This window comes from Halichoerus grypus, chromosome 1, assembly GCF_964656455.1.
Source record: "Halichoerus grypus chromosome 1, mHalGry1.hap1.1, whole genome shotgun sequence".
Lineage (NCBI taxonomy): Eukaryota > Metazoa > Chordata > Mammalia > Carnivora > Phocidae > Halichoerus > Halichoerus grypus.
In genome coordinates this window covers 149,378,990-149,392,256 of record NC_135712.1, presented here as the reverse complement: position 1 = coordinate 149,392,256, position 13,267 = coordinate 149,378,990, and the positions used below count along the sequence as shown (strand labels likewise).

Below are 13,267 nucleotides of genomic sequence, written 5' to 3'. Positions count from 1 at the left end.
TGGAATTTTAGAAACTCAGTATTTAAATATTAAAAGCTCTTAAGAAGTAATTTTGTTTCCCATGTGTTTATTAATAAGAGGATGGAGGGCGGTACCTGGGTGGCTCAGTCAATTAAGTGTCTGCCTTCTGCTCAGGTCATGATCTCGGGGTCCTGGGATCCAGTGAGTAGGGCCCCTGCTCAGCGGGGAGTCTGCTTCTCCCTCTCCTTTGCCCCGCCCCCCAGCTGGTGCACTCTTGCTCTCTCAAATAAATAAATAAAATCTTAAAAAAAAAAAAAAAGAGGATATGTCCTTGGATGTATGAGAAGAACTGGATACGAGAACCCCTCCCCCCAACAATGAAGGGTATGACCCAGAAGACTGCTCATCCAGGCATGTCTATCACAGCTGTTCTTGGGGATCTTTGCCGACTTTTCCCTAGGCCACCTAACCTCAAGCAGAACAAAACTTTCTATGTTCTCAGGACAAGGGCTTCCTTCCTTCTCTCTGCCTCCTCTGCCATAGCCCTTCCCAGACGAGGTAAGCCTCTGGCAGCTATGGCTGCGTGGCACCCTCAGTGCAGGACAGGGAACAGAGAGCTCACAGAGTGAGATGGGGCGCATGTCAAAGGGTGACACAGGATAACTGGTGGGAATTTTTCTAGCCTCCTGTGCACTTGGAATCTACCTAAAGGGTTTAGCGAAAAAAGCACTGAAGACTTTCCTTATCTGGGCCCCCGCTTTGGGGAGTCATGGGGTTATAATTAGAGATGACGTCATGGTTTGGCAACTCTGGCAAATCTTACATTCCTATCCACATCCGTAACTAAATTGATGTTAATCTCTTCCTATTTTATTCACCAAGGATTTATGGGATGCTAATTACTTGTCCTCCACCCCCCACTCACTGTTCTCTTGCTTCTCATCCAAAATTCTTGCAATGTAAGGTTATCAAGTTACCCACAGAGTTTGAATTAAATGCCTGTGGCTGCTTCTGGATGAGAATCCTGGGGAAATAAACTTCCCTAGAAAGTTCCTACTTTGTAGGTTTCACAAAGCCCAGAGTCCTGCTAGCAAGAAGAGTTCTTCCAAGGCACGGTATCAAGTTTTCCCCTGGAAGTTTTTTTCTGTCTTCTCCTTATTCCCATTTCAGTGTATAAATGCTCAAAAATAACCAAAAGGACAGATTTTTAGGAATCTCTAAATTAGATTATATTGGTCTATTCCTCATCGATGAGCTTCAGACCAAAGCCCAATTTCATTTCATACCCTAATGTTTTTATCTTTCCAAAGAAGTGTCTCCTGGAGGTCAAACACCTCTTTTGTCACGGTGTCTATTTTCTGCTGCATTCGCTGATTCTCCTGCAGAGGAAGTGGGAAGAGAAGTAATAAAAGAGCAGAAAGAAAAAACGGAGGGGGTCAGAGGGAAGAAAAGAGAACAAAAAATAAAGCTGATAAAGAAACTTAACAAAGGGAGAAAGAAAGTCTGTGCTCAACAGGCAAAGAGTTGCTTGCTAAAGGGAAAGATGACATCCAGTGTCTTGGCGACAGGACTCCCACTGGCTTGCCACAAGGGAAGTGGGAAGAACAGCTCTGTGGCAGCAAGCCAGTTAGGGTTTGTGTGTACACGCAGCTCCATGTGTGTGCTCTTCCTCTGAGAACTGCCTTTTTTCCAAACATGGAACAACTTACATTTCTAGAGAGGGAAATTCAGATTTGCTCATGAACACATGATCCTTATCACAGAGAACAAGCCGTAGTTTTAAACCTTATTTTCTTAAGCGGAACTAAAAAATACAAGACATATCTCAGCTTAATCATTTTGAATTTGTTAGCAGAACCTATGACAGCAAGAATATCATGAATTCGAAGGAACAGTCATATTTTTAGTTCAGTTTAGTCTAGTTTTTTTTAGAAAAACTAGAATTCAGCATGTAGCAATTCTTAAACAACGAGGCTCCATTTATACCCTTGAATATGTAACAGGTTTTCTTTTAAGAATTATTGGTAAATTACCATTTCCTACTTCCTACTTACACACTTCTTATCTACTTTACCGTGAAAGACCAAAAAGCATTATTTTGTCATATTCAAGGTTTTTCAGTTATACATATGCATGGGTATGAACATCTACGAGACATTAATTCTAAACATAAAAACTCCTAAAACTAAGGTCTTTAAAGTCCGCACTGTAGCACCCTCCTCTTTTAAAGAAACCACAGCGACAAGTTATGGGAATCAAGCATTACAATTCCTCTTAAGCACAATCATCAAATTAAAAACTAAAACACTTAACCAATTCTAACTTAAACTACTGAATCTGAGAAGCAGCTGCCAAAGCAGCTTTATTATTCTTTTGAAATCAAAAGTGGGGAAAAGTATACATCTTAATTAGAAAAAGAAATAGCAAGTGGCTGGCATATAGACACAAAAAACACAAAAGGACAAAAAAGGAGAGGAATTCTCATTATTTTTAAATACCAGGAGGATACAAAATTTAGATAATATGCTTCATGCCAAAAATGGAAAAACTAGGACAACTAACTTCACATGTAATCTGGTATTTTCCAAGGGTTATCCGTATCTGCATTTAGCATTCACAAACTCAATCTACAGGCTACATTCAATTCAATCATTCTCAAGAATGAAGAAAAGTTAACACAAATCCACAAGTAGAAAAGTAGTCATTTGTTTTCCTCTAGTAAATTTTTTTTTTAAGTCATTTACAGGGTGAGAGATTAAGTGCAGCAGGGAAGAGAGGAGGAGGGAGGGGAACAAAGTTGGGGCGGGGTGGGTCCTGAGCGACAGGAAGGTGGATGAGTATGAGTGTGGTGCGTGTGGTGCGGGAGGCATCTCCCAGGATCAGGAAGAACTGGCCTTCCTGAAATCTCTCCCTCGTCATCAACATTAAGTTAACCTAAGACACTTTGATAACCACAGCATGCCAGTGGGCAGGATCCCTTCCCGGCATACTTAAAAAACACGAGGAAAACCCTCCTCAAGAGGAAAAACCACATTTAAAGAAAAACAGAGATGCTCACAAGGTAGCAGGAACAAAAGGACAATAAATGCTTTCAAAGATTTCTTGGTGGACCCCCCTGCTTCACATTCCTGAGGATGCTGCCAACACTGGGCACGCAGGGGTTCCTCCACAGCACAACCTGCCAACCTCCAGCTTTTCGTGTAGAAGCGTCTTTCTTGCCCAGCTCTTTTCCTTCAGCTGCCTCAGAAACAGATCCACCTCAATGAAGAGCAAACATCTTGTTCCCCAAGAACGTTGTCCCAGCAGACAGCATTCACTACATTCCAAAGACTAATGGTACTCAAAATTTTTCCTTTTGCCCATTTCCTAACATAACTTTAGGAAACAATGTGCTTAGGAATAAAAGATCATTACAAAAGCTTTTGCTATTACAAGGGGGAATGTTTATAAGGTTGGTAGCATTAACTTTTTAAGCCTGACTTTATGTTTCATGAGTGTGAAATTTTAGGGTACAGCCAAGATGAAGAGACAAGGAACTGTGGCATTTTAACTCCCTTCCGTCCCAACACACGACCCCCCCTTGTCCCATTCAATGCATTTTGTTCAAAATTAAGTATTTCCACAGTTCATGCACATACCTCAATGAGCTCATCTCGCTGTCGAAGGCCTTCTTTAAGTTCATCCATCTTATGCTGTAGCACACTACACATATGTTTCTGCCTTTCTAACTCCTGTTAATAAACAAATGATACCGCTTATACAGATAACGGCACGCAACAAACTGGCACATCTACAATATAATAATTCAGAGGCTAAGACTGACCTCCAGACACACACTTGCACTTCCCATGCATAATAACTTAGAAAAATTCTGTATTCTATGGAAAGGTTCAGAAAATTACATTTTTCATCTCCTAGGAGTATACAGCTAGAAAACCCAGACTAATCAATGGCAAAATTACTAAGAACAATGAGAAGACTTAATAAAGTAACAGGTTATAAAATTAACATATAAAATCCAATAATCCTCATAAATATAACTAAAATCTAGAGAGAAAATATAATAAACACAGTATCAAAAAATAAAATTTTTAAAAACACATGCGTAAACTTAAAAGAAATACCCAAAATCAATATGAGGAAAATCATATAAAATATTCCTGAGGGACAGAGAAGTAGGACCAAATAGAAAGGCACACTATCTTGGATAAAAAGACTTAGTATCATAAAAATGTCAGTTCTCCCCCAAATTAATCTATACATTTAATGCAATCCAAATAAAAATACCATTAGGCTTTTTTCTCATCAGAGCTTGACGAATTGATTAGAAAGTTTATTTGGAAGAAAAACATAAGAAAAAACAGCCAGAACAAAAATACTGATAAAGAAGAAAGCTAGCTTCACTAGACATAAGGTCAATATAATTAAAGCAATGTTTGTAAGGGCTTTTGAATACAGATGAAAGGAGCAGAAGAGAAAATCCAGAAATACACCCAATTACATGTGCAAATGTACTAAGCAAAAACAAAACAAAAAGATCATCTCAAATCAATGAGAAAAGATAGAGTTTTATGTAAGTGAAGCTGGAATAACTGGATATCCAAATGGAAAAAGGAAATTGGAACCACACCTCACACTATACACCAGGACAAATTTCAAATGGATTGGAAGTGTATGGAAAAAAGAGAGAAAAAAAGAGAAAAGGAAAGAAGGATAGTTACTAGAGAAAAAAAAATGAGTGAATTCCAAAGAGTAGGAAAAAAATGTTACTAAAAAATGACTTTAAAAATCCACCAGCAAGAAAGGGAAATGGGTAATAAGTTAGACTACATAAAAACTTTTGAATGGAGGGGCGCCTGGGTGGCTCAGTCGTTAAGCGTCTGCCTTCGGCTCAGGTCGTGATCCCAGGACCCTGGGATCGAGCCCCACATCGGGCTCCCTGCTCCGCGGGGAAGCCTGCTTCTCCCTCTCCTACTCCTCCTGCTTGTGTTCCCTCTCTCGCTATGTCTCTCTCTGTCAAATAAATAAAAATAAAATCTTTAAAAAAAAAAAAAAAACTTTTGAATGGCAAAAGGCACTCCAAGCAAAGTAAAAACACAAATGATAAACTACAAAAAAAAATTGCAACTTATATCAGAAACAAAGTTATCGTCTCTCTATATAGAGCCTCTAAAAAGAAAAAAACAGTACTATATAGAAAAATAGTCTAAAGAAATGGACAGTTCACAGAAAAAGAAATCACTCTGAATATAAAAAGATGATCATACTAAGAGAACAATAAATTAAAACTGTATGGTCTCACTTAAACACTAGTAGAAGTTCAAAAACTTGACAACGTATTCAGGAAAATACTATGGGGATGGAAACAGGCCCTCTTGTACATTCTGGTAGGAATCCAAAATGGTATAACTAATACAAAGGGAAAACGGGCAGTATCCAGCAGAATGAGCATGCCTTTTGACCCAATAAACCCACTCTGATGAATCCCCTGGCTATCCCGGCAAAAATGCAAAAAGACTTATGTAGTACATCATTTTTGCAGGACTATTTTAACAGCAAAAGACTGCAAACAATTCAGATGTCCATCAACAGGGAGCTGGTGGAATAAACTATAGTACATGCGCACCATGGAATCACTATGGAGTAATACCAAGGAATGAAGAAGACCCACAGTCATAAGGTGATAAAAAGAGCAAGGTGTGGAGCAGTATTTATAGTATGCTACCATTTTCTAAGAAAGAGGGGATAAAAAACATATATTTGTATATACTTTTTCAAATAGCAAAATATATCTATCTTCTTAAGTATGGAAGGATAAAGCATTTAATTAAAAAATCCCCTCAAGAAAGAGGGATGAACAGAGATAGAAGATTGACTCTTTGTTGATTTCACTTCAGATACATGTAAATATCTTATGTAATTGTAAAACAAAATTAAATTCAAAAAGCAATTCCTGATGGAAGCAACCCAAGTATCCACAGACAGATGAATGGATACACAAAATGTGGTACATACATACACTGGAATATTACTCAGGAAGGAAATTCTGACACATGCTACAATACAACATGGATAAGCCTTGAAAGCATTATATGAAGCCAGTCACAAAAAGTCAAATATTGCATGATTTCACTCTTATGAGATACCTAGAGGAGCCAAACTCAGAGAGAGAGAGAAAGAGAGAGAGAGAAAGAAGAATGGTGGCTGCCAGGAGCTGGGGGCGGGGGGGGGGGGGGGGGGGCTGTTGTTTAAAGAGTACAGAGTTTCAGTTCTGCAAGATGAAAAAGTTCCCATTGCACAACAATGTGAATATACTTGATATTACTGAACTGTCTGAACTGTAACACCTTAAAATGGTTAAGATGGTAAATTTTGTTATACTTTTTATCACAATTAAAAGTAAAAATAATCTAAAGATAAAAATTTTTAAAGCAATTCCTAAGTATTGAAAATAAAATGCAGTGAGCCTAAATTATACATCCAGTTAGCAGCATAAGCACAGAGAAACTATTTCGAGTAACTTTTAAAAAACAATGGTTGGACTATACATAGTATAGCAGCAAAATAACAGCCAACCAGAACAAAACAAAAAACTTTTAACTATTTTCAGTAATTATATCACTTGTGGCAACACTGGTATTGCTATTCTGAGCACTGTGGGATAGAGCAAAGAGAACAGAATATAACATAATTACTATCATCCCCCAGTGACTTTGAGAACTGGCAGTGGGAAAATGGAGATACACATATGTAAAACAGAGAGGGTAAGGAAAAATGCCAGAGTCCTGAACATGAACTAGAACTACTAGTATAAATTCATAATATATTTTGACTTTAAAAACAAAAAAGTACCCCACATAAATATTTCCCTGATATTCCACTAAAAAGGCCTTTATAAACAGTTATCTTCTTGGTGGCAAGAGCTCTCCAGCACCCACACCACCCCACTAAAAGAACCAAGGCTCCTTGGACAAACAGCTCCAAGTCTGGAGCAGGAAATACCAGATGAGCCTGAACACTTTCTTGTGCTAGACAGAATTTATTTAAAAAAAAAAAAAAACTTAGACTCATGTCAAAATTACTTGGAAATCAACCTGAACATGTTCAGATTACTTAAAGGTTGAACAATTTGAAAATCAAAAAGAATAAAAGCTACAACGAATTCAGATCATCAAACGCTTGTATTCTTGACTTAATGATATTTTAAAATATTTTTTAAGTTGTATCTGATAAAGGACTTGTATCTAGAATATATGAACTCTTGCAACTCAATAATAATAATAAAAAAAATCCAATTTAAAAATAGGCAAAAGAGGGGCACCTGGATGGCTCAGTCGGTTAAGTATCTGCCTTCAGCTCAGATCATGATCCCAGGGTCCTGAGATGGAGCCCCGCATCAGGCTCCTTGCTCAGCAGGGAGTCTACTTCTTCCTTTCCCTCTGTTCCTCCCCCTGTTTGTGCTCTCTCTCTCTCATTCTCTTTCTCTCAAAAAAATAAAATCTTTAAAAAATAATAATAAAAAATAAAAACAGGCAAAGGATCTGAATAGCTATTTCTCCAAGGAAGCATATGAAAATATACTCATAATTATTAGTCATCAGGAAAATGCAAATCAAAACCACAGCTGCTAGGAAGACTGTAAAAAGAAAAAAAAAGTCAGACAATACTAAGTGTTGGTGAGGCTGTGGTGAAATCAGAACTCACATACACCACTGGTGGGAACGTGAAATGGTGCGGCCACTGTGGAAAATGGTCTGGCATTCCTCAAATGGTTCAACATAGAGCTGCCATATGACCCAGCAACTAACTCCCTTCCCAGGTACACACTTAACAGAAAGGACAACATACGTCCACACACAGACTTGTACACAAATGTTTACAGCAGCATTATTCATCATAGCATGTGCATCAACACACAAATGAACAAACAAAATGTGGTATGCCCATGCAATGGGATAGTATGAGGCCATAAAAAGTAATGAAGCAGTCACCCACACTACAACACAGATGAATGTCAAAAATAGTTCAGCTAAATAAAAGAAGCCAGTCTCAAAAGCCACCTTCATATTCTATGACTCTACTGACTGCAAGTTTAGAATGGGGAAATCTATAGAGACAGAAAGCGGATGAGTTACTCAGGGCTGAGGGGGCAGGAGACAGAGCAATGACAGCTAAAGGGTACAGGGCTTCTTTCTGACATGACCACAGTCCTCTAAAACTAACTGGGACGGCTGCACATAATATGAATATACAAAAGCCCCGAATTGTACGCTTTTAAAAGGATGAATTAGATGGTATGTGAATTTTATCTCCAATCCATTTTAAAATAATACAAGAAATGTGAAACAGTAATGATAAAATTAGTATATCCCATTTTGCAACCCCTAATCCACTAACAGATCGAAGCATCTAGCAACAGCATTATAAAAAGAAAGAGCCATACATCAGGGCCTCCTGCCAGAAGATAACCCGTGAAGCAGACTTGCCAAAAATGCCGCACCTGTATTTGGTTAGGCCTCTAAACCTGACTACCTGTTTACAGAAAATACAGAGGAAAAGGGAACACATTAAAGACACCGTAGGAATGAAACAGCAAAATCCCTAAGGCTGTCAGAAACTGTTAAGACAAGCAATCGAGTCTCTTCAACACACAAATTGCAAGGGAGGAAAAAAAAAAGAGATGAAAGGAAAGCTATAAATAGAGACTTAAAGACATGACAACTAATTCCAACTTATGGAACTTATCTGGATCCTCAGAGTTTTGTTTTTTTTTTTTATTTAAGTGTGAAAAAGAAAACCACTTAGGACATTTGAGACAATTAAAATTTTAACAATGGTTGGATACGTAGTATGAAGGAATTATTCTTAATTTTTTAGATATGAATGGTCTTGTGGTTATAAAAAAAAGAGGGAGTCCCTCTCGTTTAGAGAGTCATACCTAAACTCATATTAAAATATGAGATACTGAGGGGTGCCTGGGTGGCTCAGTCGGTTAAGCATCTGCCTTTGGCTCAGGTCATGATCCCAGAGTCCCAGGATCGAGCCCCACATCGGGCTCCCTGCTCAGCGGGGAGTCTGCTTCTCCCTCTCCCTCTGCTCCTTCCCGGCTCATGCTCGCTCTATCTCGCTCACCCTCTCAAATAAATAAATAAAATCTTAAAAAAATATATGAGTTATTGAGGTCTTGTCTCAAAGAACAGGAGTGGGGGAAATATGACAAAATTGGCCATGGGTTGATGGTTGCTGGGGGTAGATGATGGGCTTTAGGAGGGTTCAGAATAGTCCGCTATTTTCTGTATTTTTAAAACCTCTAGGGGCACCTGGATGGCTCGTTGGTTAAGCATCTGCCTTCGGCTCAGGTCATGATCCCAGAGACCTGCGATCGAGCCCCGTGTCAGGCTCTCTGCTCAATGGGGAGTCTGCTTCTCCCTCTCCCTCTGCTGCTGCTCCCCCTGCTTGTGTGCTCTCTGTCAAATAAATAAATAAAATCTTAAAAAAATAAAAAATAAAAACTCTAATAAAATATTTTTTAAAAATGTTAAAACAACTTTAAACATAAAATGTTTAAAAACATTTTTTTAAAAAAAAGAAAGGAAAAGAATCCACTACTAAAATAAATAGCTATTAAGGAAATAATATACTTGAGACATTCCTAATCAGGCATTCTTCCCCAGAGTAGGTATAGAGACAATATTTAAGATACAGTTATTATAATCCCAGCAGGAAGCACTGAAGACATTTTGAAAAATTGTATTAATACCATTGTTGTTATAATTGAATGGTCCTTCTCTACCCTTTCCTTCTGAGCTATAATGAAACATACCTGAGTGCCTGACCTCTCTGTACGTCTCTGAACGTGAACATTCTACTGCATGAGGCAATATCTATAGGGGCACTTGGGTGGCTCAGTCAGTTGAGTAGCCAACTCTTGACTTAGCTCAGGTCATCATCCCAGGGTCCCGAGATAGAGCCTCTTGCTTGTCCCTCTCCCTCCCCCTCTGTCCCTCCTCCTGCTTGGGATTTTTTTAATTTGAAAAGCACAGGTGTTTTTTTTTTCATAAAAATTAAAAACCACAGCTCTATGTATACTAACACATCTCTAGATATTAGAAAAAGACAAAAGGAAAAAAATATTAAGTTGCCTAGTAAGTTAATCATAGAGGTTTGTGGGTTGTTGGTTTTTTTTTTTAATGCTCAAGGGCATTTGAGAAGATGGAATGATAACTCATTTTAGTACTGAACATTAAATACTTACCATGAGATTTTCTTCTAATCTACTAGAAACAAAGAGCCAGAAACAGACATGAAAAATGCATGGAAAGGCAAAAAAGGAGTCCAAGGGCTCTACATAAAATATGACAGTTCAGAATCTCAGAAATTGGCCCTTGAGAAACAGGAAGAATCAAAGAGGAAACCACCTATGCCACCAAATCATAGTCTTCAATGAGCCCTGTCATCCAGTATGAAAATACCTGGAGGTCTCTTTTTCACTTACATAGACACAAGTCTTCTTACCCTAACTTTTTTTTTAATAGACTTTATTTTTTAGAGCACTTTTAGGTTGGTGCAGTTGAGTGGAAAATACAGAGTTCTCATATAGCCCTGCCCACACACAAAGAGCCTCTCCTACCTACTATCAACCTCCTGCACCAGAGTGGTACATTTGTTACAAGTGCTGAGCACACACTGACACATCATTATCACCCAAAGTCCATAGCTTACATTAAGGCTCACTCTTGGTGTTATATATTCTATGGGTTTTGACAAAAATAATGTATCCACTAGTACAGTATCATACTTAGAATAGTATCACTGCCCCAAAAATCCTCTATTTTGTCTAGTCATCCTTCCTTCCCCCAAGCCCTTGACAAACACTTCCGAACACATTTTAAACATGACCAAAACAGACTGGAAAGAACATTTTCAGTCCTCAAGGAAAAAAATCCCCATTAGAGTGTATAGTATTAATACCAGTCCCTTTGAGGTTATATTAAACAGCTTCTCTCCCTTCAGATTACTGATGTTTCTAACAATTCACTGTGAACATGTCCTAAATTGTTTTCTGGGCTTTTTATTTTTATTTTTGCAATGTAGTCACAACTCATTTTTTTGGCAGTAATAACCTTTTGTCCTCTGCTTGGACTGACATCAACACTTTAAAAAGTCCAAATCCAGTAAGAGAAGCCAATTTGTTTTCCGCAGTTGTCAAACGGCAAATCTGAACCTTGGACAGTGGCTTTTATTTTCCATCTGCACATTTTAACAATATAACTTACAAACCTCTAAAGAAAACATCTGTTGACGGCTGACCCATGTCTTCATCCTGCTGTTTTTAAATAACTGGTTAAAAACTTCTCTCCAATCATTTAGAAAACAGATTATCTTAAAAAATGATAGAAAAGAAAAAATGAACTGTCTCACTGAAAGTCCTCAGAGCTTTGTGGCATTCTAGCCAGTTAAAACAAGAAGAAATTAAGAGATAGAAAATAAAGATAAAACTTGAGTTGTATTCTATCTTCAGAAAATGAAGGAGGTCATAAGATTTTCCTTAAGAAAATTAAATAGATTTTATAAAAATTTAAAAAAGAAAATATCTTAAGACCTGATATCTCATGTTTGTCAATTTCCTTGGACCAATCAGTTTCGACTGCAGCTTCAGACCCGGGTATGCTGCGCTCTTCCATCAAGCCCAGCACCTCCGAAATGGCAGGTTCTAATTTTCTGACCCAGAGAAAGGGATGATACAAGATGCACAATTACCTTTGATTTTTCTTCATTTTCTCTGTAAAATTCTGCCATTTGTTCCTCCTGTTCTTCAATAACATCCTTGAGGGTGTCTACCTGGTAGATCAAATTGTTCTTCTCATTGTCTAACTGTGCGTTGGAAACCATGGCTTTCTTGTATTTTTCTTCCACTTCGGATAAAGACTCCTAGATGAAAGTCACAGCCATCAGCCTGATATCTAAAATACGTTCATTGCTTATATTCAATATAACAGGAAATACATCACTGGCACAAACACATGAAGATGCATTTTTGCAAAATGCAAGCGGTTGAGGGAATTCCTGGTTTAGTAACATGCACATGAAATGGAAGGATGGTAATAAGCCAATTATGCCAGGATAAGAACTTTATATGCTCTCTGCTATCCAAGAAACAAAATCAAGCAGCAATGTAGCCTCTGAAAGATAAAAAGGTATGCAGACCACATATATTTGTGAAGAGTCCTAAAATGAAGAAGCATCGATGTTTTCAGAAATGTTACTCTTGTTTTTAAACAACAAGCTATTTGGTATTCAGAATGCAATGACAGAACAGAATACAGCCTCTCTTCACACAAGTAAACTTAATACTCATTTAAATTTTGCTACTTTCCAGACATCTGTTTTCAGTACTTTCTTGTTCTGTATAATAATGCTAATGTAAAGGCATAAACATTTTTTTCTAGCAATTATTCAAGTTCTGGTCATTCTTTAATAAGTAAGCAATACAAAAATGATTAAAAAAAGAGTAACAACAACAAAAAAAGAGCAAAAACAAAATGTCTGAAATTTTATATAATTCAAAGTTTTCTGCTTAAAACAGCTTACAAGTCTATTTTTTAACAACTCTCTATTTTTTTTTTTTTTTTAAGATTTTATTTATTTGCGAGAGAGAGAATGAGACAGAGAGAGCATGAGAGGGAGGAGGGTCAGAGGGAGAAGCAGACTCCCTGCTCAGCAGGGAGCCTGATGTGGGACTCGATCCCGGGACTCCAGGATCATGACCTGAGCCGAAGGCAGTCGCTTAACCAACTGAGCCACCCAGGCGCCCTAACAACTCTCTAATTTGGTAGATTATTACTACCTAGTAACAGTTTTTAAGGCTTTTAAAAAGAAAAAACATTTGGGTGGCTCAGTCGGTGAAGTGTCTGCCTTCAGCTCAGGTCGTGATCCCAGGGTCCTGGGATCAAGCCCCACGTCGGGCTCCCTGCTCAGTGGGGAGCCTGCTTCTCTCTCTCCCTCTACCCTACCTCCGGCTCGTGCTCTCTCTCTCGCTCGCTCACTCTCGCTCTAACTCAAATAAATAAAATCTTAAAAGAAGCATTTCACATAAAAAAAGTCATTACTTCTAGAAATAAATTTTAAAAATACTAATGTAAATGTTCAACAAACCAAGATCAAAGATACAGAACTGATAGTCCAGAACCCTGACATTTGTGATCAATTGACTTTTTTTGTTGTTGTTGTTAGTTGTTTATTTATCAAGACAAACTATTCCATAACCCAATATTTGTGTTTCATAGTTCAGGAACACAGGTCAGTG

At 38.0% G+C, this 13,267-nt stretch overlaps 1 protein-coding gene across 7 annotated transcripts in view; it reads right to left on the bottom strand.

Annotated features, from left to right (window-relative positions):
- LRRFIP2 (LRR binding FLII interacting protein 2) overlaps positions 1-13,267 on the bottom strand; it is a 105,236-nt gene that overhangs the window by 15,601 nt on the left and 76,368 nt on the right. For 4 of the 7 annotated variants that reach the window (XM_036094184.2, XM_036094183.2, XM_078073763.1 and 1 more), the window contains 2 exons: positions 11,722-11,892; positions 3,600-3,692 (listed from right to left, as the gene is read on the bottom strand). In XM_036094184.2, coding sequence (XP_035950077.1) covers positions 3,600-3,692; positions 11,722-11,892 — 264 coding nt within the window. Of the gene's footprint in view, positions 1-1,247; positions 1,341-3,599; positions 3,693-11,721; positions 11,893-13,267 lie in introns of all 7 variants that reach the window. The other 3 variants (XM_078073770.1, XM_036094182.2, XM_036094180.2) reach the window with 1 other exon arrangement.